Source organism: Chlamydotis macqueenii, chromosome 17 (genome assembly GCF_036417535.1).
Source record: "Chlamydotis macqueenii isolate bChlMac1 chromosome 17, bChlMac1.mat, whole genome shotgun sequence".
Lineage (NCBI taxonomy): Eukaryota > Metazoa > Chordata > Aves > Otidiformes > Otididae > Chlamydotis > Chlamydotis macqueenii.
In genome coordinates, this window is record NC_141572.1 from 3450203 (window position 1) to 3478021 (window position 27819).

The window sequence follows — 27819 nt, forward strand, 5'->3', positions numbered from 1 at the left end:
CTCTAATTTGCCACCAAATAAATTGTCAGCCCATAAATCGGAGGAAGGCAGTAGTATTGCAGTCCTCAGTACGGGCTTCTTGTTAAGCTATTAATCGCAGAGCACAAACACAGCATTCCTTCTGGGACTTGAATCTGGATCCTCTGGTTTTCCATTGCTGGCTCGTAGTGCTGATGATGTATTTTGGGTGTAGGGAAGGGTGTTGGCACCTCCCTGTCAGCCCAGCAAATATTTTTGACATGAGTTCTTGAATTCTGGAACAGCCAACAAGAAGGCTGTTACACAGTCAAATACCTTCTCCAACTGCAAGAGTGATTGTGAAATGCTGTAGTGGAGGAATAATTTGTGTGCTCTTAGTGACTTCATTTATGTTGGACCAACATTTGCTGCCTTTGGATTTTTATCTCGGTTCTGGTTTTAAAGATGGAGCGTCAGCAGTTACTTGTTCAGTGTGCCTCTGCTCGACTAAGCCACCCGTTCCTTGAGCCATCTCCCTGCCTCAAAATCCAACTGTTTGGTTCCCCTTCCACCTCCCAATATGTTTGTTCATCAAAACTGGCTGTGCTTATTGCATCTCCTCACATCCCCTGCTTCTGGGCTTGTTCTCTCACATCTCTCCAGAGCCTTTCTTTGTCAGAAGCTCACAAACATGAGCTCTTCTCTCTTAAAGCCCTGTGTATCCCAGTGTTTTACAAGAGAAGTGAAGTGAGACACAGCAGACAGTTCTGAGCTGGCATCTGTCACAAGGGCTTTCTCTTAGATGAATGTCATTTAAAAATAAACCTTTTTTTTTTTTTTTTTTTTAAACAGTCTAGCCAGGTGTGGAATGTGTTGTATCTAAAGAATACTTCATGAAATATTGTAAATTTGAAGACGCTATTTTCCTTTAAATATACGTGGTTTTTTAGTTATTTACCTGATCCAGGCAGTGCTAGCACTGTGCTTCTGTTTTGTTCAGAAGTGTGATGAATATATAAATGTTTTATTTTGAGATGGTCGCTGTTTTATTTGCTTTTTAAAAACTGTAAAATGGAAATTAGCAGTTGAAAACGAAATTCACTGCTAGCAGAAATGAGGACGCGTCTTTGTCCAAGGCACAGGCAGCACTCAGTGCTGTGTGAAAACAGGGGACAGAGGGCTCAGCGTGCTGCTGGGTGCTGTACCGCTGGAGTAGGTGATCAAGACAGTTTCTAACATGCTGCAGCTTTTCTTATTTCTAGTCTTGAATTTGTGATTAATTGGCTCTGGAGCTGAGTGAGGGATTTGGTACGTTTTGATAAAATTCTGTTTTAAGGAGTTGAAATTGAGAGCTGATTTTATCTAGGGTAGGCCGTGATGAAGTTAACCTTTACTGTGGACAAGTTCCAGTCTTCTGACAGGACATTAAGGACTAAAGACCTTTTGTATTAGGACAAGCTTGGGGCAGCTGTGAGTCAGTGTTCAGACAGTAATAAGGTGCTGGGTATGATTTGTTGCTGTAACTATCAATTAAATTGCTTTTCAGATACTCCTAAATACACTCAGCTATACCCAGTGCTGACTTTGTTTTGTTTTGCTCTAAAACCTAGGGCAAGTTGTGTGCCAGTAGATTGTGTGCTTCAGCTCCACACTGAAATGGTGGTCAGGCAGCTGAGCTTTGAGTTTAATCACAATTTGCCTGAACAGCACTTTACTGCTTGCTGCTGTGTTTAGAAATAAATAAAATAAGGCCTCTATGGGAGAGCTCTCCTGTGAGAGCTGAAGTGAGGTGATGACTTTAAAAGACTCTGAAATTCCTTTGGAGTATATCTACAAATGTTAATATGCCTCATGGTTGCTTAAAAAAAAGGGAGTAGGGTGAGAGAAGAAAGGGTACCAGAGTGTGGGGAGGAGCTGGGCCCTGCCTTTTGTGTGCGCTTTGCAAGGTGACACAGATACTCAAGCACGTGGTCATGTAGCTGTTCTTGAAATTGTTGAATGTCAAACTGTTATCCTCAGAGGGTGGAATGGATCTGATGAAGCTGTTAAACTTGAGGACCAGAGTAATCTCACATGCTTGATGGCTTTCTTGGCTCGGGGCCTGTGATTATGTTGGCCCATGATTTGCGTTTAACAGGATGGTGATACTGTTTCTGGCAATGTCTTTTTTTTAACAGTGAAGAAAATCTGGATCTGAATTCCTTTCACTTGGATTCTTCCTGTTTGACATCCACCCAGAAAGGAGACAGGCCTTAAAGATGTGAGAAATTCTCTGAGGTCAGGAGCCTTTCAGGGGCTAAGCCAACAAATAGATGCTGCAGTGCTACCACGGACCAAGTCAGTATCTTACTGCAGAATGTACTTCATTAATTTTCAGAGGAGTTGTGACCAACGGTAGGAAAGTGAATGTCTGCCAGCCAGGAAGAACTAGGGACTCAATGGTGAGACAGCAGGTTTAAAGCAAATGTGGTAAAATACTTTTTTGAAATTATTCCTTGTTGTCCCAGTATGTCTTGGGTAGCATCAGTGAGTTAAAAAATAAACAAGAAGCTTTTGAAATTAAAGACTCTAGGATAATGGCTGCTGGCTGATAGGTGTTAATTCCAGTTAAGCGCAATATCTGAATACGCTTGGACACAGTTATTGGAAGCTGTTGTACACTGCTTCTTTCTTGTTCTGCTTGTTTTTCCTTTTTCTCATGTCTCTGTTTATTCTCCCCTTTATCACTAAAGTGCTGCTGTTGTGTGTGCTCTATGCAAGTGCGTGTGAAGGTCTGTTAAAAAGCTGGTGCTAGGAAGAACTATGTGTTTATTAGAAATACCAGCAGCATTAGGTAGTAGTATTTTGAACGGAGACATTTCAAAATTAAAGTGATGATCCCTGGTATGTTATAATCCTTTAACATATTCCGAAAAGATAATTTCATAACTTTGGCTCCCTTTCTATCTCCTCCAGGACACCAGTTCCCCCATAAGTAAGCTGCGGCATGCGTTGGCTGAGTCTCGACAGATGGTTGCTGATCTGGAGCTTAACGCTCTCCTCCACGCGAGCCCTTGCTGCAGTGCAAACAGCAGCAGCGTTGATACGGTATATATTGCTCTCTCATGGCTAGATTTAGGTGGCTGGGAATAGTGTCTGGGAACATCCTTTCCCTTATGCTTGACTTGCGCTACGACATTATAAACAATGTCCTCCTCGTGCTTTGCTAAAGAGAAAATTCCTGCACGGCTTAGCATGAAGTACTTGAATTTTTTTTTTTTTTTTTTTTAGGGGATTCTTTATGGCTTCTCAAGGTTATGACAGGATTTGACTTTTGCATGTGTCTAAACAGATGGAAGGAAGAAGTCATTTTGGAGCAAGCTGTAGGAGGTCTAGAAAAAAGTAAACAGAAGTATGACTTACATTCAGAACTGATTTTTACACTAGTATATTTGTGGAAAGGAGGACAGTATAGGAAATAGGTGATACGTACAATAGTTTTGTGTAGGAATTTAAACCAGACTCTCAGCTTAAATAACTTTCAGAGGTTTTGTGGGTTAATAGTTGTAGTTCCTTCATTGCAGGGTCAGAAAATAGACTTGATAGTCAATGAAAATAACCTGTATGTAGCTGTCATGGCAATTTGTTTTATGAGCCTGAATGCTGATAGGGAGTTTCTGTCTTGAGTATGTGGGCAATAGGAGTAATTGGAGAAGGGGACGCTTGGTTATTTTCATAAATATCCTTAAGAATTTCTACCTTGTTTGAGAAGATTGTACCAGTTGTGACTAGAAATGAGTAAACTTGTGCTGATACGTATCACAAAGGGAGAATTCAGGTTTTTGGTTTTAAAGCAGACTCCTAAGGAGAAGGCTGCATGCTGAAACCTCAGCTTTCTCCTGAAAGGCATTGCCTCTCTCTAAGAACATTGCACTCCTTTTATCCTGGTATGAACTTGACAAGAACCATGTTACTGTAAGTAGCAGACAAAGCAATTTTGATAACATTCAAAACCATAAAACCTTAGCTGTGCCGGGACTGACTGACAGAGTGTAAAGGTTGTGTGCCAGCATTTGCATAAACTGAAAGGATATTTTGTTCAGAAGTTCATCTGCAGGATTTCATTCAGCGTGAAAGACAGCAGCAGTGTAGTCTTTTGCAAAGACTGTCTTGTAGGAGAGATTCCTGAAAAGCTCTCTGCAAAACAGTGGTTGCTTGTGGCTCTTGCCCAGCCCCATCAGCTGTCTGGCTCCTGCTTACTGGTTGGCATGTCACAGCTCTGCTAAACCAGCTGTCCTTTAGTAGCGAGCATGACTCTGCTTTATAACCTGATACTGCATTTTTGAGCTTGGAAATCGGCTTCCCATTCAGAATGGTTGCATTAGCGGATAGAAAATAACACAGGCTCGTGTTTACTGGCCGGGGTAGCTTCTGAACCACATCTGTAGAACTTTGATCTACTTTCAGAGCGGTTCTGCGCAAAAACTTGTCAAGCGTGTTTTAGTTAATCTGTGCAGGCCAACTAATCTGTGCTTAAAACTGGGTTTACCTGAGGCTTTTTTAAACTGCACTTTAGAAGATTATATGTATCAAATATAACCCTTAGAATGTAATCAGTAAGAATTTGTACCTGTTGGATTCTGTGCCCTGCTTGGGGTAGGGATGAGAAGAGGGAATTAAGAAGTGTATCTTTGCTGCTTTGCCAGTTTGTACGTGGCAGCTCTGTGATTTCTATTCTCAGTTCTTTGATTTCCACGTAGTGTTTTTGCATTACAATATAGACAACAGAACTTGCAGAAGCTCTTCACAGAACCCAGTTATCTGCTGCAGAAGAAAGAGATGCTAAGCTTCCATTGTTTTCTCTATGATGTTTCATGAGTATGAAAGCGTTTTCAACTTGATTTTTTTTTTTTTTGTTGGTTGTTTTTTTGTTTCCCTCTCTATAAATGCATCTGCAATATTAATACAAGTCTGTGGACTTCTGAGATGAGCCTGGCATGAGATTTTAAGTGCACTGCTCTGAATGCATTTCCAATAAAACTCTTGTGAGGACTGTAAAAGCAAACAGATATTGAGGCAGCAAGTAATTCCTTTAGTCAAACAATTAAACTTTTCTCCCGGATGTTCCTCATCCTCTGGGCAGTCAGATCTTGCAGCTCCATTCCCGAGTGCCTGCACACCACTTATTGTAGTTAAAATCCTTCTGTGTGTTCCAGATAACAGGATCAAGAGTACGAACATTGTTGAATAAGAGATGGGAAGTGTTTTTCAGTGCCACGGCCAAGGGCCATTTTAGCATATTGTTCCTGGGCTCAGAGCTCCAAAAGCAGAATGTATTGAATAGAACCGTTTCAGAATATAAAAAGCAGCTGTGCCCATAGCAGATTGTTTGGTTTTTTTTCTGTTAGAATCAGGAAATTTCTCACTCTCTGATTGTTTGTTCTACTGCTGTGAATTGGATGCTTGCGGTAGGCACTGTGTTGTCTGGTTCTGAGGACAAAAGAGTAACCAGATATGGTTAAAATACTGAACACCACCCAAAACCGAGTAAGAACTAGGAACAATCGGGGGAAAAATTGACACGAAAAAGAAATGTTCCAGTGCTGACACAACTCAAGTGCCTGTCTGCAAAGGGAAGTTGTTACACAGCAAGCAGGAGTGTGAAGCTGTGTGGCACTGGATTTCTCATACTGACCAACTTCGATCTGGTGGGGAGCTGGTGCTCAGTGCTTCTCGCGCTCGCTGTATCCAAACTGCAGCCCCTGAACCGTTTCTCCCCTGTGGAGTTAAACCCCCTGTGCCCCTGGGGAGTGGTGGTGGTTTGTAGCAGGCTGGTGTTCTGCTGTGTCTGCGTTAAGTCTGGAGACAGAAAGTCTTCTTTGAAAGTGAGGTGGGTCTGCTCAGCGCACGCTAATGGGGCTCTCGTGGGAAATGGATGCTGAGTCGCTGGAATCCCGCACCTCGCTCTGCTGTAATGTTCCTGTGTAGAGAGCTCTTCTTTTCCTAAAAAGACCCTGAAGGTAAAAAGCTGGAGGTTTTCTAGATCGAAGCCAGCACTGTGACTTGCATCCTGAAACTACTGATGTTAAAAGTTTCCTGAGTAAATCCCCAAAATTGCTGAGCACCATGCTGATACAGCAAAGTGGTGAGCACACGCTTAGCCTACAGAAATAATCTCATTTGCTTCAAGTGAGAAAGAACTGGTGGAACAAATGCATCCACAACTCACTGTAGATCCATGATAAGAATTAGTGACTGTGTAAGTCACTGGCTGCTGCATAATTCTTATTTGCTTTGTTTATTAAAAGGCACTGAATCACTGTAATCAGTTAAGTCCAAAGCAGCTTTTGCAGAGTCCAGGAATAACTGTTTGTGCAGTTTCCTCTAGAGAAGTAATTGATTTGGTTTGATTGGGTTTGTTTGTTTTTTTTAAATTGCTTTCAAAACATTTGAGGGCAGATGCACTAATAAACATGAGGTTGATTTCCTAACTAGCTGACAGCGATGTTGTCATTTTCATCAGTCAGTTGTTTTTCCTTTAGAGAGAGATTGGGTGGGGAAGAGTTGAAGAACAAAGGAGGAAAGCAATGAGTAAAAGGATATATTCAGTTTTGGACACCATAGTTTGCGCCACTACTTGTAAACTGTGACTCAGTGGCTGGCCAAGGGCGCAAAGATCACTCCTTTTTGCAAAACAAACTGGAAAGATTTTATTTCAGAACATTTGACTGTGAAGGGCTTTGTTTACCTTTCTCCTCTTGATATTTTTACTCCGTGTTTTTATTGTCTGCAGTGTGAAAATATATCTAGTAAATTGACATATATGTGATTGCTTCATGTATTTTAGAGGAAATGTTCCTGTATTTTAACAAAAATCTTTCATTTTCTGCAGCGCATGGAGAAGTTTCCAATACAGAATTAATTTTTAGATCTGAAGACCATCAGCTACAGTGGAAAGTTACCTGATTTTTTTTTTTTTTCTGTGGTTCTCTTGGCGTTTTGGAAGACTCACAAAACTATTTTCGTAGCTGAGAGGTTAAATACTAGCTTGTGTTTTAAGAATGTTAAGTGTGTCATTGCTACGACATAGGAACTATTTTTCTTACCTTTTCTTTTTATGGTGGCTCAGGAATATTTATAGAGTATGACAGAGCCAGGCATTCTTTTGTTAGCTTATTGTTCTGGACTTCTTGCCGTGTAGAGAGAGATGAATAATGTTTATAGGAAGTTCCCAATTAGTGTTGTAACCAGGAACTGCCTCCTGCGTTGTTGGAGAGCTGTCACCCACGCGAGGGGCTAAACAACTCTTCCCAGTCAGGAGCTGTTTATTCCAAGAAAAGCTTCTGACAGGATCAGGTGGGGGTGTGGGCTGTGTTAGCACCGCACAGCAGCAGCCAGGCATAATGTGACCGGCTTTTTAGTGTTTAAACTGGTTTTATCTTTGACTGTTGGGCCAGACATGTTCCGTTTACAACAATTTGTTTTTTGAATAAAAGACCAAATAAGCTGATGAAGGTGATACCTTTGCTGTACCTTTTTTGCCCATTTAACACCCTGTCCGACACACTTGGTATTTGATTTATGACGGTTTTCCGCACCATAGGATGCCAACTGCCGGAGACGCAAGTGGGCCGCTCGGTCGCGTGCGGTTTGTGAGCAGTTTGGGACACGCGTGCCAAATCCCCACTGCTGAGCGCTGCGCCAGCGTTTTTCCTGCGTGGGGGCGGGAGTCTCTCAGTCTGTTCACTGCCATGAAATTAATTGTGGTGAAATGTAACGCTCGCACCATGGCTTCCCCCTGTTAACTCTTTCCTATAGTTTTCCGCTTTCTCTTTAATTAACTAAACGACAGCCTGCTTTCCTTTGTGCGCTAATGGCCTCAAAATTAGTCGCCCAACTCTGATCACAGCTGCTGTCCTCCACACTCTTTCCCTCTCTGCCTGCAAGCATTAACCCAGAGGGAACCTCTGCTGCTCAGGGTTTTTGTTTTGGTTTTTTTTTTTAGTTTCCCCAAGCCTTTAAAGCGCATTTGATTCCTCTGCCTCCAGAGAAAGTTTCTGGGCTCCATCCTCAAAATCTGATGCTGGGGTTATGACAAAAATTCCCCCCAAAAAAGCTGCCAACGGCCATACCCTGAAGCTGTCCAGCAGCTATACCGTGCATCAAGCCCTGGAGCAATGGGTGCAACTTCTGGGTGTGAGCTGTGCTTTCGGGTTTGAAGGTGCTCGGTGTTGGTGGTCAAAGGCACCGAACCCCCGTGTGAATTTAAAGTGCTCTTCCGCTGGCCCTGGATTTGTGGAATGGGAAGAAGGGGAATACTGGTGTGTTATTACAAACCGCCTGCGTTACAGAGCTGCTCCGGGGCTCGTATTGAACCTCAGGCTGTCTCAAACTCAGCGGTCTTATTTCTGGAAGCATTACAAATCCCCCTGGGAGCGCTTTTGCTATTGCATTTTCGTCCTGAATTATTATGAAAGAAAACAGAGCTCCGGCCAGCGTTCCCCGGGGGGGCGAGGGGGAGATGACCTCTCTGCTTGACTTTTCCGAAGGGGAGACCGAGAAGCGGGTGGCGACGAAGCCCCGGGTCTCCTCACCCGCAGCAGCCGCCGCCCTTCCCGCCCCGCGCCTGGGCCGGGGCCCCGTGTGGCTCCCGGGCGGCGAGGGAAGCGCTGGCGCCTGGCACCGCCCCCACCTGGCCGCGCGGGGGCGGGCGGGGCCGCCAGGGGCGCCCTTGTGCGCGGGCGCGGGGCGGCGCGGCGCAGTGCGCGGCCGGGAGGAGCCGGCGGGGCGGCGGTGGTGGCGGAGGCGGCGGCGCTGCCGGTCGTTGCCTGCCCGGCGCGCGGAGCCCGGGCCCGCCATGAACAGCATCAAGAGCGTGCCGGCGCGCGTGCTGAGCCGGCGCGGCGGGCACAGCCTGGAGGCGGAGCGGGAGCAGTTCGACAAGAGCCAGGTGAGGGGGTGGGGCGGCTCCGGGGACACCCCCCACCCCCTCCCCGGTCCGTCCGTTCGTCCCCACGCTTCCCCCGCCCCGCCGCTTCCTTCCGCTACGGTCCCGCGTGGGTACCGGCCGGGTCCCCGCCGTGCGCCGCCGCCCCGGCGAGCAGCAGAGCCCCGGGCAAGCGGTGTGTTCCGTGTCCCTCCCCGCCTCCCCCGCACCCCCCCACCCCCACCCCGGGCCTTATCGGCAGGTAAACACGGCCGCGAGCACGCGGGGAAAGTTTGGTGGCCGCGGCCGGGCCTGGAGCTGCTCCCCGGTGCCGACCGCACCGGTACCGCGCGTCTCTGCATCCCTGCCGTGCCCCTCGGTCCCGGTGGCGGCACCGGCTGCCCCGACAAACCCGGGGGCTGTTTGGCACCGGGATGGGTCAGACATCCCCCCCCCCGCCCCGGGTCACCCGTGGGGTCTCCTCACGGAGGTCGGGGTGCGGGGCCCCGGAGAGGGTGGCAGAGCGAAAACAAATCCCAGAGGCGGTTGGTGCCCCTTGGCCCGGGGTGTCCGTAGCCCTCCCGCCCTTCGTGCGGCCCCCGCGGGGTGGGTGACGCTCGGGCAGCGATGGGGCTGGCATGCGGCTTCGGGGAGACTTAATTCCTGCCACAGCCGTGGGCAGGGATGGACGGAGGGACGGGCTCGCCGCCTGCCCCACCAAAACTAACAGCGACCTCCCGGCACGCATCCGCTGACCCCTCTCGTTCTCCAGGCTCCAACTTCTCCCCTTTCCCCTGTTTCGTTGCTGGTCCTTCCTCAGCTCCTGGGCTGGTTTGGCCCCGCATAGCGCCAGCGACAGCAGGCGGCGATTTCGGGCCTCGTGGGGGTCATGGCACCGTTCGGCCACCCCGGGTAGGAAACAGAGCTTGGGTTTGGGGAGCGACATGAGAAAACCGGCAATTCCAGTTCCTTCTGGACGCGTCTCCTTCAATCGTCCCGCTGGGCACCACCGATAAATAATTGCGGCGGGAGCGCTGCCTCTTGCGCTGGAGGGCAGCTTGCGTTGGCCGGGCGGGAGTGCGTTCTTCCTCCCTTACGCCCTTCCATGGCATTTTGGGCTTTTTGGTGGGATTTGTGCCCTGCATGGGTGCAGCTTCACTCACAGCGGTGCCTTGGGCAGAGCCGCGTACGGGGCAAGTGGGTGGTCACTCTGCGTTAGAGCTAATCCAGCTCGCTGGCTGATGGCAGCATCCACCACCCAAACTGACCTTTTTTTTTCTAGTGTCTGCTGAAAAACTCTCCTAAAGGAGCTTTATCCTAACGTGGCTTCCCGTAGGAGTGCTTCGGGTGAGGGCAAAACTCTTCCGATGCCAGCACGCGGGTATCGATCTGCCTTTTACGTCTAATTATAGCAGCTGCAGAGACAGCGGCTGATTGCCTTCATATTCCGAGGAGGCCAGCGACATGTCCTCTCCGCGTGCCTTTGCTTGGACGAGGGTTTCGCGCCACCCTGGAAAACGATGCTGCCGAAACCGAGTGCCCCACGTCCTTTCCCCAGCAAAGGCTGGGTGATGCCCACGGGTGCAGATGGGGGTTGCCGGCACCGGTGTGATCGCGGGTGACGCGAAGATCACCTGCTTTCCCTGGAAATGCTTTTCGAGGTCTCATGTCAGGTGACGCAGACGTCCCCCTTGGAGTGGCCGTGCGTGGGAGGTGGGAACCTGCCGTCCTGCAGCAGGCGCTCACTCCACAGCCTGGCAGGAGACAAAACTTGCCCTTTTCTGCAGCCGATTTCTGCTTTTCTTAAATGAGAAAGTTAAAAATCCAACGAGCTCTGGAGCTGCTGGGAATATGACGTGTGTGACTGCCAAGCGGTGTGTTGTTGTGTGTAATTTAGGAAGGAGAAGCGTTAGGAAGGGAACTCCGGAGCAGCCCTTTGCAGTTCAGCTGATCCAGCAGCCCTCGCGCTGCCCGGCCCGGGAGGTTTCCAGCTCGATGTTCTGCTGCCAAAAAAGCACTCCCCAACACGGCATTGTGCCGGGACCCGGCATCCACCTGCCGGGGCTTCGGGGAGCCGTGGGCGGGAAGGATCGCGCCGTAATTAAAAGCAACCTGGAAAGAAAGGGTGGATGTAAACTGCGCTCCTTCATTTGGGCGCTTTGATCTCGGCTTTAGTCACCGGCTTGGTACGTGAGGGCTGTGAGTAAGGCACTCGGGCTGTACCCGTGTGGGCTCCTGTGGCCCGTGACCAGGCAGGTTTTGGGGTCGGACCTCCCCGGTAGCTGTGGGAAACTGTCCGCAGGTGGCACGCGGGTTTCGACCAGGCTGATTGGGCGCCTGCAGTGACATCTGGGACCTGCCCATCTCCAGATGTGCTGATGATGTCTCAAGAGGCTGGGTCAAAGGTGAATCTCTCCATTTTGGAGCTGTCCTCCACGGCCCAGCTTCTGGCAGGGACGTCCTGAAGGCGCACCTGTCCCAGGCTGCAGCATCGCCCTGTGCCCATCTCTGCTCTCACTGTCCCCTTTTTGAGGACCTCCTGGCCAGCCCGGGGTTTGGAGCCAGCGAAAGCACAGCGGAACCGGCAGCTCTGAGGGATTGGCGTTGGTTCAGTGCCACCATGGTTTGTTTGGGACGACGCTGGATGCGGTGTCTCTGCCACGGCAGTGCTGTGGATGGGCTGGGGGCTGCCCCCACGCAGGTCCGCTCCTCTGTGCTGGACGTAAAATGGCTCAGGTGAAACCTGCGCACTGAATCACCGAGGATGAAACCGGCCTCTCCGGCAGCTCCCGGGCTGAGTTTTGGCTGGTCAGGCTGGAAATGAGGTTATGGGCAATAAACGCAACAAAACCACCAGCACCCATGGGAATTACAGTCTGGTTTTGGGATGGGCTGGCCGCATCCCAGCCCTGTACCCGTCCCGCTGGGCAGCACCGGGCGGCTGAGCTCCCGTCTCTGGGTGTGTGGGACAGCGTTTCCTTTCTGGGGGTCAGCTGTCATTTTGCACATCGACCCCTCTGGCTGTGCCTTCTCCTGGCCCCGTGGGGCTCAAGGCTGAGCCTGGCTCCCTGCGATGGGCTGGGATGAGCATGTCGTGCTGCTCCTGGACACTGTGGACGGCAAAAATCCAGGTTTGGGAGATGTGTCTGCCCTACCCCCCTCCCCGTGCAGAGCACCTCGATAAGATGCAGTGACCCCTTTATCAGTTCTTTGCCGCAAGATGCGTTTCCAAGCCCTGCCTTGCAAAACCATCGGCTTGTCTCTCTCCGGCACGCAATAAACCGTGCTTTCTGTCAATGAACCATCGCTTTGTTGTCGTACCGGGTGGTGCGGGCAGCTCCAAGGACCTGTGGCACATCTCCTCACCGGCCCAGCCGCGGCCAAGGGTGCAGCCTCTCCGCCGGCTCCGGGTTTTTGGGTGGCTGCAGAGGTGCCGGACACTTTGGGAGAGGCGGCTCTGCTGCAAGCGTCTGTTCGCGGGCGCTCCAGGCTCATTAACCTTTGGGGATAAGAGGATTACAGCAAGTCACCAGCTTAACTCCGCTGCTGCTTTACGGCCACACGTGGCGGGGTAACGCCGGGGCTTCCCCGGTGCTGGAAAGGCAAAACCAGCGTCTTCCCAGTGACTGGGCTCAGCGCTTTGGAACTGACTTGCTTTTTGGGGTGCATTCACAGTGGTTTTGCCGCTGTCGCACAGCTGTTTTGGGCTCATACGGGGCGGATTTGATGCGTCGACACCTGCGGCTTTGCCTCCTTGGTGCAGCATCAGGTTCCTGCAGCGTAAGTCAGGAGCACTTGATGACCAGCGTCGGATTCCTCCTCCCGCAGGAAAGTGCCTCTGTTCGGAAGGCGTCCCCCGGGCCAGCAGCCGTGTCGAAGCAGGTGCTTTCCCCCGGAGGGGAGATAACATTTTTATAAGTTTCTATGGCTTGTGAGGCTGCAGGGAGGGACTGGGTTTCTCTTCCGGCATGAGCGCCAGCGGTGGGGCCACTTCCTGCCTTCCCAGCTGGGACCTTTTTCCTCTGCGGGTGACTGAGGGCTCGCAGACACGGGCACGGCCCGAGCGCTTGTGTGAGGGTGAAGCAGCGCGGTTGAGTCTACAGGGAGTTGGGAAGGAGAAGGAAGATCCTCCTCCATCACAGCAGTTTGGTTTTGCAGGCCAGCATCACACAGGAGATGCGACTGACTTCTGGCTGGGGTTGTCTTTTGGAATAAACCCATAATTTAGGGTGCTGTGGTCAAACATATTAAAATATAGATAATCCTCCTCTGATAATCGCATTGCTCTGCATTTTTGCTCCGTCGAAATGGGCATCGTGGCCACCACTCCCTCCTTGCTTGGGGGCTGCATTTTCCCCACGTCCTGTTCGCACGCAGCAGCATCATCAAAAAAAAAAACCAAACCATCACCCCCTGGTTCAAAGGCTCCTTGTGATGAGAGAAACAACTCTGGAATTTGGCATTTTGCTGTCGTGCTTTAACACTCCCTGGGCATGGCGCTGAGTTCAGGCTGCAAAAATGCCAAAACTTGTTTCCTGGGACAGGGACAGCAGGGAGCATCCATGGTGCTGTGGCAGTGACCCAGCTCCAGCCGATGGTGCTGGGGATGGCGGGTGTTAACGGGCCGCTTTGTTTGTGGATAAAAAAGCCTGTTTTGATGTATCACAAATGGCTTTGAGGTGACAAATGTGTTATAAAATTCCCCAAAAGCAGCAGTGCTTCATTTCGACCCCTCGAGGGTCACACCGCAGCTGACAGCCGCTCCGTCCTCCTCTTTTAGGCCATCAGCATCAGCAAGGCCATAAATACGCAAGAAGCACCCGTGAAGGAGAAACATGCCCGCCGTATCCTTTCCCTTGGCTCGCCTGGACGGCGCAGGGGAGTGCTGGGGCAGGAGGGGTTTTACCCCACGGGGCTGGAACCACGGGAGGTTTGGGAGACAGGAGACCCACGCATTGGTTGGGGGATGGCATCGTGTAGGTTCGTTGATCAGTGAAAATGCAAAGAAGGGCAGTGCAATAAAATGGCATTTCTTTGGCAATAAAATGCAAAGGGCCCTGCAGCAGGGGAAGATGCGTCAGAAAAAAATATTTTTTTTTTTTTTTGGGGGGGTTGCAGCATCGCGGTGGTGATCTATGTGCCTGTGGTACACTCGGTACGGGTCCCCTTTTTCATGAAAGTTGAACAGAAATAGTCCCCAGCCCCGCCTGTCCCTTGCTCCCAAGTGTGTCTGGTTGGCCTTGACCACAGGGAAGGGATCATCCTGGGGACGCACCACGAGAAGGGAGCGTTCACCTTCTGGTCCTACGCCATCGGGCTGCCCCTGCCCAGCAGCGCCATCCTCAGCTGGAAGTTCTGCCACGTCCTGCACAAGGTCCTGCGCGACGGCCACCCCAACGTGAGTGTTCCCTCCAAAATGTCCCCTCCTGCTTTGTTACCTGAGGGATGTTTTCAGCTGTCACCAGCATTCTTATGTGTGGAGAATGGGTTTCTTTCCCTGCCCCAGCCGCTGCCTGCTTGGGTGGCGAGAACTCCGAAATCCCCACATAAGGACAAGGCATCAATTCAGCCTTGGCTGGTGGTGGCTGCGGGATCAGGAAACCTCTCCCTGGCAGGGTTTCTGCATCCAGGGTCTCTCCGGTCACTGCTGATCAAGATGCTTTCCCTGAAGCTGTCCCGAGCTTTTTCCCCCTGAATCCTTCTCCCAAAGCTGGAGCGTCATAAGGGGCCGGATCCGTCCCCTTCCCCAGCTTCAAGGCAGGCAGGCACTTCCCTAGCTCCATGCCAGCCCCACCATGCCACATCCCTCCCGTTTTTCTCCTTAGGTCCTCCAGGATTGCCAGAGGTACCGCAGCAACATCCGAGAGACGGGGGACCTGTGGGTGAGTTGGACAAAGCGGAGATTTGTGCCTTCCTGGGGGCTTTGGAGGTGGGTGCTGAAAAACATCGTGGGCACGGGGAGGGCAAAGCACCACCCAAAATACCCATCGTGTCTGACCCCGCCGGGTGATCGTTACACGCATGGTGAAAGGCAAGAGCCGTGGGGCTGGCGCAGGCTTGCCGGCACGCGTGGGCTGTCCTGGACCCAGTCGCATCGCTCTGGATTTGCTACGTTTCCCCTGGTGTCTCTGGCAGGGCCATTTACACGACAGATATGGGCAGCTGGTGAGCATCTACACACGGCTTCTCCTCACCAAGATCTCCTTCCATGCCAAGGTGAGAGAGACTGCCACCTCCACACCCTGCCATCCCACCCTGGGCTTTACCAGGGGGATCTATTGAATCAGCAAAAATATTAACAGCAACCGCTGTTTGTTTGGTTTTTTTTTTCCTTTTACAAAGCATCCCGAGTTCCCCCCGGGCCTGGAAGTGCCGGATGAGGTGCTGGAAAAGACTGCGGGGACGGACGTGAACAACATGTGAGTGCCCTGGTAGGAGCAAAGCAACTGGTGCGCGGTGGCTGGCTCCGTGCCGCCCGGCTGGCAGCATCCTGCTAACGAAACGGCTCCTGTTCAGGGCAGCCGGGGGTGGCTTGTAAATTAATCGGATGGTGCCTGATTCCTCCTGCACCTGCAGAGCCGTGAGGAGCGCAAACACAGGGAGCAAAGCCACCAAATCCTTGTCGATCTGAGCCCTTGCTGGCACGGGGACCTGCAGCGGACACGAGCAGCCAGAGCAAGGATGTCTCTGCCACCAAGTGACGTGGTTTTGGTTTTTTTGGCAGCTTCCAGCTGACGGTCGAGCTGTTTGACTACCTGGACTGCGAGCTGAAGCTGTCGGAGTCAGGTGAGGAGGCGGCAGGTCCCTCCCGCTCGCCCCGGGGCTCTTGAGCAATAGTTTCACTCTTTGGTCGGGAACGGAGTTCCGGCTCAGGGAGGCTGAGGTCGGAGGCTCGGGTCCTCCCTCCTCCGTTGACATTTCCGAGGTTGTTTCTCAGTCGGATTCCCTGTTGATGCTCTGTAGAGGCAGTTGCAAGAAAATATTTAAGGAACGTGGCTGGTTTCAGCCCACCTGAGCAACGCAGTGTTGTTTACAGAGTGGTGCTGCTCTGAAATATGTTTTTATTTCTTTGTAGTACAACTGTGTTAATGATATGCGTTACTGAAGTCCTTTTCATCCCCCTGAAGCAGAAGATAGAGCTGTACCTCTTTCTAAATGCTCGTTTCCCCTCATTGAAATACCTCTGGGGAGGGCTGGAGGCCCCTGCTCATGTTTGCTTCTCCAGGAATTTTTAGATGGCTTAAAAATGCAGCGGTTTCTTCCTCCGTCGTGAGTCAGGAACACAGAGCTGCCCTGAAAAGCAGGGAGCAGTGGGAGAGACCGTGCTCCCAGCTCCCGTCAGCCTCCCGTTCCTCCTCCTGACCCAGTTATACAGAGAATTTATATTCATAAATACTTTAAAGCTGAGTGGGGAAGAAGCTAGTGTGGATATGCTGGCTGGATTTCTGCCAAGGGAAGGGATCTGTTTCCGAGCCGGGGCAGGCGAGGCCGCAGTGCCAAAGGGCCCGTCCCCTGCCCAGGGATCCTCTCCGAGCTCCTTGCACGATTAAGTAGAGCAGAGCAAACCCCCTCACCTTCCCTGGCTTCCTCAGGAGCAGCAGCCTGCTCCTGAGGGCAGCCACGGTGCCTTTGCAAGGTTAAATCCCTCCTTTTTGGGGTCGGAGTATCAGGGGCAGAGCTGAGTACCCCTTCCCTCTGCCACCACGCTCCCTTTGACTGTGTTCCTTGTGCCAGGGGGGTTGTCCCTAGCTCGGTCGGACAGGACAGGCAGCAGCCCCGGCATTTACCCCGTGTTCTGGCAAAGCCATGTCCATCACGGTTAATGATCAAGCCAGGTCACCCGGAGCAGGACGGCTTTGCAAACACGGTCCCGGCGCCTCACCGCGCTCAACCCTTCAGTTTTCAGGCAGCTCAACACCTCGATGGCGATCTCGCAGATGTCGGCAGTGCAGTGCCGCCTGGCCCCCCTCATCCAGGTCATCCAGGACTGCAGCCACCTCTACCACTACGCCGTCAAGCTGATGTTCAAGCTGCACTCCTGTGAGTCCCTGGGGATGTGCCCCGTGCTGGTCTTCTCCCACATCTGGCTTCTGGCTGGATTCTCAGGGTCAGGCTTGCGTGGATGGAGGCATCCATCGCCACGTCCCTATACCCCAGCCGGGCTGGAAGGACCTGCTCCAGCCCACTCAGACATCCCAGATGAGGGAATTAGAAAGGCTTGTCCTTGTTGAACTCAAACCCATGTGCCTTGGCTGGACAGCACTCTGCACAGGGTTGCTGGGCCTCACGCGGGTATTCCAGGGTTCCCACGCCCACCTCTCCCTGTGCCGTGTCCCTGGACACTGTGCCAGGGGTTGGAACACCCCACTGCCATCCTGGCCCCTCACATCCCACTCCCACCTGGTCTTTACCACGCTGGCTTTTGCAGCCGGAGGGATCCGGGCACATGTGAATGAATTTGCAGCCCCAGATCCGTCACGGCTGTCCCCTGCTTTGCTGCAGGTCTGCCGGCCGACACGCTGCAGGGCCACCGAGACCGTTTCCAGGAGCAGTTTCGCAGGTAACCCGGGGCTGAGGTGTGGTGGTGGGTTCCCCTCCCTCCTGCCAGTCCTTGTAAGCGATTTTTCTTTTCCTGCTCTCCAGTCTCAAAAACTTCTTTAAGAAAGCATCCGACATGCTGTATTTCAAGCGACTCATCCAGATCCCACGGCTGCCGGAGGTATGGTGGGGTTTGGTCATACGTGATGCTTTAGAGAGTCTGTGGGTTCAGGGTGCGTGGGGGTGTCCCCACGGATGGGCTTGGGGTCTGGGAACACAGCAGAGGGACCCACCAGCCCATCTCGGCAGCAGGGAGATGGCTGCCTCCCTCCTCTCGGTAGCTTGCCCGCCGTGGTCCCCAAAACCCCAGGTGATGCCACCATGACTCCTTGTTCCTGCAGAGCCCCCCGAACTTCTTGCGGGCATCTGCGCTGGCCGAGCATGTGAAACCAGTGGTCGTCATCCCTGAGGAAGCCCCTGAGGACGAGGAGCCGGAGAACCTCATTGAGATCAGCACGACTTCCACCACGGAGCCGCAGGTGGGATGGGGACCACGGGAAGGCGAGGGACAGGCACCCGCAGCCTGGCTCAGCCTGGCACCCTCTGTCTTGCCCAGATCACCTCAGATATATTTGAGCAAACCTTCGGGCCACCCAACGGCATTCGGGATGACAGGTACAGGGGTCCACAGTGGCAGAGGAGGGGCGGCCACTGCTGCGTGGGACCAACCTGCCTCTCTCCGCAGGGATGCACAGATTGAGAGCCTGAAGAAGGAGGTGGACATGCTCCGTGCAGAGATGGAGAAGATTAAACTGGAGGTAAAGCCCAGCCAGGGAGCAGCTGGTGTGGGAGAGCGGGGTGTTTTTTGGTGCTGTAGTGTGTAAACCCCAACGGGATGCAGCAGGAGCGGGATCTTGGCACCCAGCGCTGTGTTTTGGGGCTTTTCCCAGTGCCAGGACCTGGCTCCTGATAGAGATGGGACGGAGGCATGTGAGTGAGACCTGTCCCTTGCTGTCCCAACCGGCAGGCGCAGCGGTACATCACGCAGCTGAAGGCACAGGTGAACAGCCTGGAGGGTGAAGTGGAGGAGCAGCGCAAGCAGAAGCAGAAGGCGCTGGTGGACAACGAGCAGCTGCGGGATGAGCTGGAGAGGCTGCAGAGGGCAAAGCAGGACAGCGACAGGTCCCAGCGGCTCTGCGCCGAAGCAGAAAGTAGGTACCCTACAGCGCCCAGCGGCCACGGGATACCCGCGCCAGGGTTGCTGATGCTTTCTCACCCCATCCAGAGAAAGCCAACGCCACCGAGATCCGCTACACAAAGCTGAAGGAGAAGCACAGTGAGCTCATCAACACGCACGCCGAGCTTCTGAGGAAGGTAGCGCTGTCTCTTCCCTCTGCCACTGCCGGCGTGGTTCGTGCGTGCCCAGTCCCACCCGGTATTGGTCCCGTTGTCCTGCACCTAGGGACTTCTGAGCACCAGCTGGGGGGCACCTATTGAATTCCTGCCCACCCGTGGTCAGTGTTTTGGATGCCATTGAAAAAGGCATCTCCGAGCTCTGCCTCCAGCCAGAATTCGGGCAGAACGAGCACGGTGTTGGCGAGGGTCCCCCCTCTGAACACCCAGTAATCTCCATGTCCCCGCGCAGAACGCCGACACTGCCAAGCAGCTGACAGTCACGCAGCAGAGCCAGGAGGAGGTGGCCCGCGTGAAGGAGCAGCTGGCGTTTCAGGTGGAGCAGGTCAAGCGGGAGGCAGAGATGAAGGTGAGCCAGTGCGGCCCCGAGTCCGGCCCCGCCAGCCTGGCACCGAGCCTTTCCAGCCCAGGAAACACGGTGGCTGTGCCCAATTTGGGCACAGGGGGTAGGGCTGAAAAGAAAAAGTTGCCCTAGCTCCTCTGGAAAGTGTTATTTAAAGCGTGCCTCATTCCCTCTTTCCCAAATGTGCCATTTCTTTGCCCAGGAAAATGCCACAATGCAAATTGATGGGTTGGGGTGCTTTTGTTCCCCGGGGTCCAAGCTGGGGGCTGCTCCTGAAATTCCGGCCCTGCGGAAAGGAGCCCTTTCAGGAGACACCCCCCCAGACCCTGAAAACCCCTCTTGCAAAACGCGGCCGGGCTTGTTCCTGCCGTCCTGGCCGTGCGCTAGTGCCGAGCGGGGCCGGAGTGCATTTGCAGCAGCTGAGCCCCTGGTGCGGGCGTGTGCTTGCAGCTGGAGGACCAGAGCGTGCAGATGGAGCAGCTGCGGCAAGAGCTGGACACCCGGCGGGATGAGCTGGACCAGGCGCAGCACTCGCTCAGCCACGCCAAGCAGGTACGAGGCCAGGGGCGCAGGGTGCACCCAAGTCCCCATCACAAATCCCTGTCGTGCAAGACAGCGTGCCTGGCAGCGCTGCCAAGCCACACAGGAGCCCAGGGAGCCATCATGGGGCTGAATGCAGGTCTGCCCCATCAATGTCATGAGCTGGGCATGTCCTCAGCTCCCCCTTGTGTAACCGTTGGGCTCACAATGTGTGACAGTTGAGTGACAGGGATCTCCTGACCCCGCTGGCAGGCAGGCGCAGAGCTCAGTGCCCAGGTGGAGGCCCTGCACGCCGAGAAGGAGGTGCTGAGGCGCTCGGTGAGCGAGAAGGAGTGTGAGCTGCTCTCCGTGCGTGGCCTCGTCGAGGAGAAGGAGCTGCAGCTGAGCCAGGAGGTGGACAAGGCCACAAGGGAGATCCGTGAGCTGCAGGGCAGGCTCCTGGAGAAGGTATGGTGCTGTTTGGAGAGCCTGGTCCTCCTGGTGACCCTCCACTTGCTGGGGCGAGACGTCTTTTGGGGATGCTGGGTATTTGGGGTACTCAACTGAGCCATTGCCAGTGTAGCCGGTGAGACGTGACCTGCACCAGCAATAACGAGATGCTTGGGTCTGATCCACAAATGGGCTCTCAGGGGACATACTGGTGACGGGGCCGTGGTGATGGGGGTGCTGTGCCATCCACACGTCCCTCCTGCCCTGCAGAGCAACCAGGAGCAGAGCCTGCAGCAGAAGCTGCTGGATGAGCAGTTCAGCATCCTGCAGGAGACGGTGCGGGAAGCGGAGGACATCCTCCGCGACGCGGTGGCCAAGTTGGACGACCCGTTGCACGTCCGCTGCACCAGCTCCCCAGGTATGTCCTGTTTGACCGTGGGGGCTGCGACCCACAGCCCCTTGTCCCTCTGAGACACGTGGTGTTGCCTCTCAGCTACCCCCAGGCATCTTTTCCCAACAAACATCACACCCAAGGAGGCTGGGGTCTCACTTCCCAGGGGTAAATTTTTAGCTCCAATCTCAGCACTGTTTTGCTTTAATAACTCAAATTTTAGTGCTGCTCCCCAGCCAGGGCTGCGAGAACCCAAGCCGTCTCGGCTTCCACTCAGTCGTGCCTTATGAAGCCGGCACTCGTGCTCGTTCAGACGCTCAGCAGCCTGACTGTGCTAACGAAGCTAAATTCGTTGCAGATTACCTGCTCAGCCGGGCGCAGGCGGCGCTGGAGTCCACGGACACCCTGGAGAACGGACACGCGCAGTACGTGGCCTCCATGGCAGGTACCTGGGGCTGGGGACCGGTGGCATTGCTTGCATCTTGCTTTTATTTGTTTACATCCAGCAGCCCCTGGCTGCTTCGGGGCCACTGGCAAGCGTGCAGCACCCTGGTGATGGAGGGACACGGCGGGTGGAGTTGGTGGGTTTCCATGCGCTCGTCCAAGGAGCAACTACGAACTGGAGGGGTAGACTGACCTCCCCAAGCTCTTGTACCGATCCTTGGGTGCCTTGGAGGGTGGGTCGCAGCCCCCAGGACAGGGAAGCGGTGCCCCGGGCTGGCAGCACCTGACCGCATCCCCTCACCAGCAGATGCTGGAGGACTGGTGGGGGCTCTGGCCCGCTTTGCACACCTGACGGCCGACACCATCGTGAACGGCAGCGCCACGTCCCACCTGGCTCCTACTGACCACGCTGACCGTGAGTGCCGTGTGTGGACACAGCAGGTGTTGGGGGGGTTTTTTGCTTGTGGGGCTTGTTTTTGGGGTGGCTGTGCCAAAGTTCCCTCTGCCAGGGGCTAGATATCGGGCAGATCTTCCCTGGGGGCAGCACAGGTCCCCCAGCTCCCCGTGGTCTCTTTCCCAACGTTCCCTCCCCTCCGCTGCCCCTTCCTGGGCCAGGAACATTGCTTTGCTCCTGGAAACTGATTTATCCTCTTCTGCAAGAATTTTGCTGAATGCCACTGATGCTCAGCATCATCTCTGTGCCTGAGGGAAGGAGGAAGAGGAGGGTGGCAGGGCTGGGATGGAGGGACCCCTTGTCCAGCGAGGGGCCGGGCACCAACCCATCCTCTCCTCAGGGCTGACAGAGAAGTGCCGGGACTGTGGGCAGCGGAGCCTGGACTACCTAGGCGAGCTGAAGGACAAGCAGACGCTGGGGCACGCCGAGCTGGGGGACGTGCGGCAGGCGCTGCGGGGGGTCCTGCAGTTGGCCCAGGTAGGAGATGGAGCCCAACGCGCCCGCCGTCCCGCCCACGGCTGGCAGGGTGGGTTATTTGCTGGCACTGGTATTTCCTGAAGGAAAAAACCAAAGCAGTCGGTTGATGCGGTAGGATGTTGCCTCTGTTTGTCAAGGTGGTGTGTTTGTTTGCTCACAGCTTTCTGGCTGCTTCCCAGGGAGGTGATGGACAGCTTTTTTCCCCTCAGAAAATCAAAACATGGCTTTCACCATTGTCCAGAACTGAAATTTAAGATGCTGGGTTGGAGCGGGGGCTTTGGGGTGGCTTGTCCCTCGTACCCACAGATTCTGGTGCTTTCCTTGAGCCATCTCAGCTTCCGAGCACCGAGACCCTTCCTGGTGGTGCACGGAGACCCTTGCCCTCAGATCAGCTGAACTTCCCAACTTTGATATTTCTTTTTGCAAAGCCCCCATTACTCTTTCCCGTTAAACTGCTGTTAATTCAAAGGCTGTCCACTCTCCAGAGCCCTCTGGAGCCCTGCCCTGCTGAAACTGCTCCTGTGATTGAGTTCTGTCACCTTGATTTGGGACGTTTCTTACCTCTGAGCTCCCTGTGCCGTATTTGCTGCAAGTTGCTGGCACATGTACCTCCACCCTCGTGGTCTGCAGAATGCTGCTCCTGCACCTTTATTTATTTAGGGGGGCAAAAAGGAATTGGATACTTCGGTTTGGTGTTTTTCCTTACCAATATTCCCTTCTTTCTGCATAAAACCTCCTGGCGGCTGCTGCCTCCTCTGGCAGGAGTTGAGGCCCAAGAGCTTAGACATCAAGCAAGAAGAGCTGGGGGACATGGTGGAGAAGGAGATGGCCTCCACCTCAGAGACAATTGAGGATGCCGTCAGGCGCATAGAGGTGAGACAGAGCTGGAGGATGGGCCGTTCTGGTGCCTTGGGCCAGCCAAGTGTCCATCTCTCCTCCACTCTGCTCGCCCTTCCAGCAACGTGGCGTCCAACCTTCCTCTTGTGTTTCCCCACAGGAGATGATGAGCCAGGCCAGAAATGAGAGCTCTGGAGTTAAGCTTGAAGTGAATGAGCGGTGAGTTTTGAGGGGCAGCATGTGACAGCCACGGGCAGGTTTCTGTCCCGTGCCCGTACTAGGCTGGGCTGTGCTCTGCTCCAAAGCCTCGCGTGCAGCCTGGTGCTGCGTCCTCCTGACGCTGAGCATGAAATTCTCTTTAGAAGGGTGGACCTTTGTCTTGCACCTCTAAAGCAATTGTTTGCAGCTGCTTTGTGGGCTGCTTAGAAGTAACCTGCAGGCTGGCTGGTCTCCAAAAGAGATCCGTTTTCTAACGGAGGCTAACACCTGCTTCCTTGGCCACAGGGGATGCTAACCGCTTTTCTCTTCTTTCTCTACAGAATTCTGAATTCCTGCACGGACCTAATGAAGGTCAGTACTGCAGAAACCTATCTGGGGCATCACAGACTGCACAAAACTGTAACTCCTCACCATCCACAGCATCAACCCTTCTCTATAAAATCCCCATCAAACACCAAAACCTGTTTTTCTGCATTCCAGGCTATTAGACTTCTTGTAATGACATCTACCAACTTACAGAAGGAGATAGTGGAAAGCGGCCGGGTAAGGCCTCCCCTGTATTTGTGTCTCTGCGCCGACGTGAAATACGGGAGAATTTCCCACAGTTTGCAGAAACACCAGCTGAGCTTTGTGCTTTGCCATGGTAGCGGTGCTCTGGCAGTCCCGCTCTCTGGAGATGCACACATCGTTGTGGCCTTTGCAAAGCCTTGTCTATCTAGAGACGATGGCCCAAACTTGTGTGTTTTAAACCCAGCCCAAATTTGCAGGCTTGGGGCTCCAAAGGTAGCTTTCTCGATACGTATTTAAGCAGTAAGAGCGGCCTGAAGGGCACGGGAATGCTGCCAATTCCTTCATTTATGGCTTTATATGCGAGTTTATATGTTGTTGTGTTTTATGTGGATGTTTTGAATGGATTTATGGATTTATAGATTGTTGTGTATTAAAAACAAATTCATACAGGCCATAATATTCTCATAACAACAGGGGGCAGCAACAACTCAGGAGTTCTACGCCAAGAACTCGCGCTGGACCGAAGGGCTGATCTCTGCCTCCAAGGCGGTGGGCTGGGGAGCCACGCAGCTCGTGTAGGTACCCCAGGACCTCTCCCGGGGCCACTGCCTCTCTGGGCACGGCTCCGTGTGCTGCGCCAGGGGCCAGCCCACGCTTCTCCATCGCCCGATAACCCACACTGTCCCGCTGCTGAGTCTGCCTGGAGCATTGTTGCTCATTCCTTACAGAGCATCGTAGCCTGGGTCAGAGCAGACGGTCACCAGAAGAGGGGCTGCCAGTTCCTCCCTGTTTGCAAAATGTGAAAGTTGCTGCCATGAAATACTCTGTGTCCTGGTTGCTGCTCAGATGGTTGTGGATGGGGTGGTTGGGGTCAGGGCAGGATGTCCTTGTGCCAGTGCAGGAAATATGGGGGCTTTTTTTTGGACAAAGCTTTACAAATCTCATCCACTTCATCACAGAAACACGATCCTGCCTCCTTAGGTATTTTACATCCATCCAGAACTTCTGGATCTGGGCTTTGAGTTGTTTGCTTTGTAAATGAGCTTTAAATAATTGCAGGCAAAGCTGCTGGTTCAAGGTCTGATGCTGATTTCTCAGGGTACACCAGGAGATCAATAACCTGCACTTGCTCCGTAGCGCGCGGCGAGTATCTCTGATACGATCTCCCTTCTGATCCGTGACGCAGGGAGTCAGCAGACAGAGTCGTTCTGCACATGGGCAAATACGAAGAACTGATCGTCTGCTCCCATGAAATCGCCGCCAGCACGGCCCAGCTGGTGGCTGCCTCCAAGGTGAGGGTCCCAGCAGCACTGGTGCGCGCGGCTCCTCAAGTTTTAAGTCATTTTGTTCCCACGGTGTTGTCCCACGGATGCTGTGGGGCAGCAGTGTGTGGCTGTCCTGTCCGCCAGTCCTGCAGCCTCTCGGAGCAGGGAGGGCTTGAAAAGAGAAATTCAAGTCAGGCGGTGGTTTTCATCCCTGTGTGTTCACCTGCGTTAATATTCCCACACCTAGCAGGGCTTTCCTCAGAAATGAAGATGTGTAAAACCTCTTGTCTGCCTCCTATCAAGCTGATTATGTAAAGAAAATGTTAATAACTAACGAGAAACCCCGAATAAGCAACTGTGGGCGCCAGCACTGAGAATGGTGGATTTTGGTCCTTGCCACCTTCCTGTCAGTGTGGGCGAAAGCGATGGCGGGAGGTTTCAATGAGCAAATGGGGATGCAGGTGAGGGGGAGGAGGATCCATTCCTCTTTTTACAGCAGATGGTTTTAAAATTGAGAGCTTGGTTATAAAAAAAAAAAAATAGCTCTGTCTTTACCAATGCTACTTATCCATGTGTGCTGGGCTCAGGTGGGAGCGGAGCTGGTTTGGTGTCCTGGGGCTGAAGGGCCTTGCAGGAGTCACCTTGTCTGGCTGCGATGGGGTCATCGAGAAGAAACGTGTCCATCTGTCCGTCCATCCTTTTCACCCTGGGTTTTCATGCCCCAGGACTCTTCTGATGTGGGGTGATCAGCGTCTCTGCTCTCATGGAGAACGTGGCTGCCTGGGGGCTCACCCAAGCCAGTTGGAGCCGGGGGGATGTGCCGTGGTGGGGGACCCACAGCCGTCCCTGTGCTCTTTGCAGGTGAAAGCTGAGAAGAGCAGCAGGAACCTGAGTCGGCTCCAGGAGTGCTCACGCAACGTCAATGAGATGGCGGCCAACGTGGTGGCTTCCACGAAGTCAGGGCAAGAGCAGATTGAGGAGAAAGGTGAGGTTTTCACAAAGAAAAGGGAAAAGAACCCATCCCAAATCTTTTTCTGGCCTAGTGGAACACCCCAAGGTGTCCAGCCATCTCTGCAGTGGTACGTGAGAGTCCTCTGCAAAGGGGTGTGCTCAGCGAGGACCCCCTGCTTTTCACCACAGACACCATGGACTTTTCGGGCATGTCCCTCATCAAGCTGAAGAAGGAGGAGATGGAAACACAGGTACAGCCATGAAGGTGGATTCGGTGCTGCCCACCTCAGGCCGGGCTGATCCAAACCTGCATGGGGGGGGTGGTGCCTTCCTCTGCTCCCCCCAGCACAGCGCTGGGGAGGGCGAGGATTGCACCCGTGGGATGCACGGGGCCCAGGATGGCTGTTTGGGTGCAGGTGAAGGTGCTGGAGCTGGAGAAGCGTCTGGAGGGCGAGCGGGTGCGCCTGGGCGAGCTGAGGAAGCAGCACTACGCCCTGGCCGGGGTCTACGACGCGGCGGCTGAGGATGGAGAGGCAAAGCCTGCACCGGCCCCCAGGCGAGGCATCCTCAAGAAGCCCCCCCTGGCCCAGAAGCCCGGCCACGGGGAGGTAGGGTCCCCAGGGGGTGAACAGACATGGAGGGGAGCTTGCATTCACAGCACAAGTGACTGATATTTTGCTTTTCCTCTCCTCTTTTTTCAGCCTGAGCGAGACCCTGGTCCGTCCCCACCTCACGGGGCAAACTTCTAGCAGGAGCTGGCTGTATTTTCAAGGGATCATGTTGCCTTCGCGCTGGAGTGCCTTCATGCGTGGGGGTTTCCTCACCGCCTGGCCTGGAAAACTGGATGTTTTTTAATTTTTTTTTTTTTTTTTTTTTCCCCTTCACTTGGTTCCTATGCGTAGAGCAGGGAGGCTCCTGCCAGCTCTCTGGGCAGTGCGGGATGCCCTCCTCCTGGTCTGCCAACTGGCTTTCCCAGTTTAATTTAATTTGGGGTTCGTTTGGGTTATTTTATTTTTTTTTTAAAAAAAAAAAAAAAAAAAAAACCAAACCTTATCAGCACTAGACATTTTCAGTAAATGTAGCTCTACTGTACTGCTCAGACCCTTTCAGAGAACTGTGACCTGTTTTTAAAGTAGGAAACTGTCGGGCTTTTCTTGCAACTGTTTTTTCAAATTCCTCTTTTTCAGCCTGAGGAATAATTTGACACTGTTTCAGCGTGGGATCGGCCCTCGGCAGAGGAGACGTGAGCCTTAACTGGCACCAGGAGAAGGGCTTGTGGAAGGGAAAAAGCAGTTACTAGCACACACTGGCAATAAGGATACAAACTTTTTTTTTTTCTTCCCCCCCTCCTTTTCTATTTTTTATTACTACAGCAACAGCAAGAGATCAGTTGCATTATGTTTTATATTTAAGATAATTAGCAGAATTCAATCTAACCGTGGCCTATGGGAGCCGGGGGAGAAAGGCTGCAGCAATAAGGAATTACTGATGGGGAGAGGCATGGGGGCAGAAGAAAAAGCCTGTCAGCTGTATCTTCCCTTGGAGCTACTCCCACGATGTAGATTATTAAAGAAGCAATATTTAAAAGAGGTGTTGCAGTGCCTGGTCAGTTTTTGAAGCAAGCTGGCCCTCAATGGTGGGGCAGCGAAAGGCAATAAAAAGTGCAAGATTTGCTGAATTTGCTACAGCACTGGGAGAGGGTGGGGTGTGTGGGGACACAGATGGGTGATGTGGCCCTGTGGCCACTGAGGACTGGTGAGAGAGGGTTATGGTTTTGTTATATAAATACACACACACACACACGCACGCGCGCACAGACATCATACACACACACGAGTTAAGATAGGTATTTGGGGGGGTGTATGTCTCTATATAGAGATATATATACACACATATATATAGATATATATACACACACACTATATATAGATATAGTATATATATATATGTGTGTGTGTGTGTATATATATATACATATATTCTCTATAGATAGAGCGAGCGATCTCCACACACATATCTTGCTCTATAGCTACCTCCCTCTATGGATAGAGCTGTGTATCAAACTGTACACTGAGTGTATCATGTCTGGTGTGTGGTTTTGTTTTGGTTTGGTTTTTTTGGTGGTTTTTTCTTTTTTTCCCCTCT

General features: G+C 52.9%; 1 protein-coding gene across 3 annotated transcripts; it reads left to right on the forward strand.

The window, feature by feature from the left end:
- Nucleotides 1-2917: 2917 nt before the first annotated feature.
- On the forward strand, nt 2918-27263 carry HIP1R (huntingtin interacting protein 1 related). Of its 3 annotated transcripts, none has more exons than XM_086761393.1 (32): nt 2918-3045; nt 13644-13707; nt 14119-14261; nt 14689-14745; nt 14999-15079; nt 15206-15282; nt 15588-15649; nt 16763-16903; nt 17366-17423; nt 17507-17582; nt 17803-17940; nt 18018-18076; nt 18147-18219; nt 18429-18612; nt 18687-18775; nt 19047-19163; nt 19608-19709; nt 19950-20144; nt 20397-20544; nt 20876-20962; nt 21266-21376; nt 21756-21892; nt 22655-22765; nt 22890-22948; nt 23269-23299; nt 23429-23491; nt 23933-24033; nt 24645-24750; nt 25585-25708; nt 25864-25925; nt 26091-26282; nt 26376-27263. In XM_086761393.1, exons 1-32 carry the CDS (start codon nt 2968-2970, stop codon nt 26421-26423), a joined length of 3174 nt encoding a protein of 1057 aa, XP_086617519.1. In that variant the 5' UTR covers nt 2918-2967; the 3' UTR covers nt 26424-27263. The 3 variants fall into 3 exon arrangements, with proteins under 3 accessions (XP_086617519.1, XP_086617517.1, XP_086617518.1); XM_086761391.1 differs by lacking the exon at nt 2918-3045 and adding an exon at nt 8742-8887; XM_086761392.1 differs by lacking the exon at nt 2918-3045 and adding an exon at nt 8742-8887 and having other exon boundaries at nt 21269-21376.
- Nucleotides 27264-27819: the final 556 nt, after the last annotated feature.

Excerpts from the sequence above, each read along its gene's own strand:
- HIP1R (XM_086761391.1), top strand. The coding sequence starts at position 8,795 with ATGAACAGCATCAAGAGCGTGCCGGCGCGCGTGCTGAGCCGGCGCGGC. Across the intron at positions 19,710-19,949 it reads CGCTCAGCCACGCCAAGCAG|GCAGGCGCAGAGCTCAGTGC; the intron begins GTACGAGGCCAG and ends CCCCGCTGGCAG. Across the intron at positions 21,893-22,654 it reads GGGTCCTGCAGTTGGCCCAG|GAGTTGAGGCCCAAGAGCTT; the intron begins GTAGGAGATGGA and ends CTCCTCTGGCAG.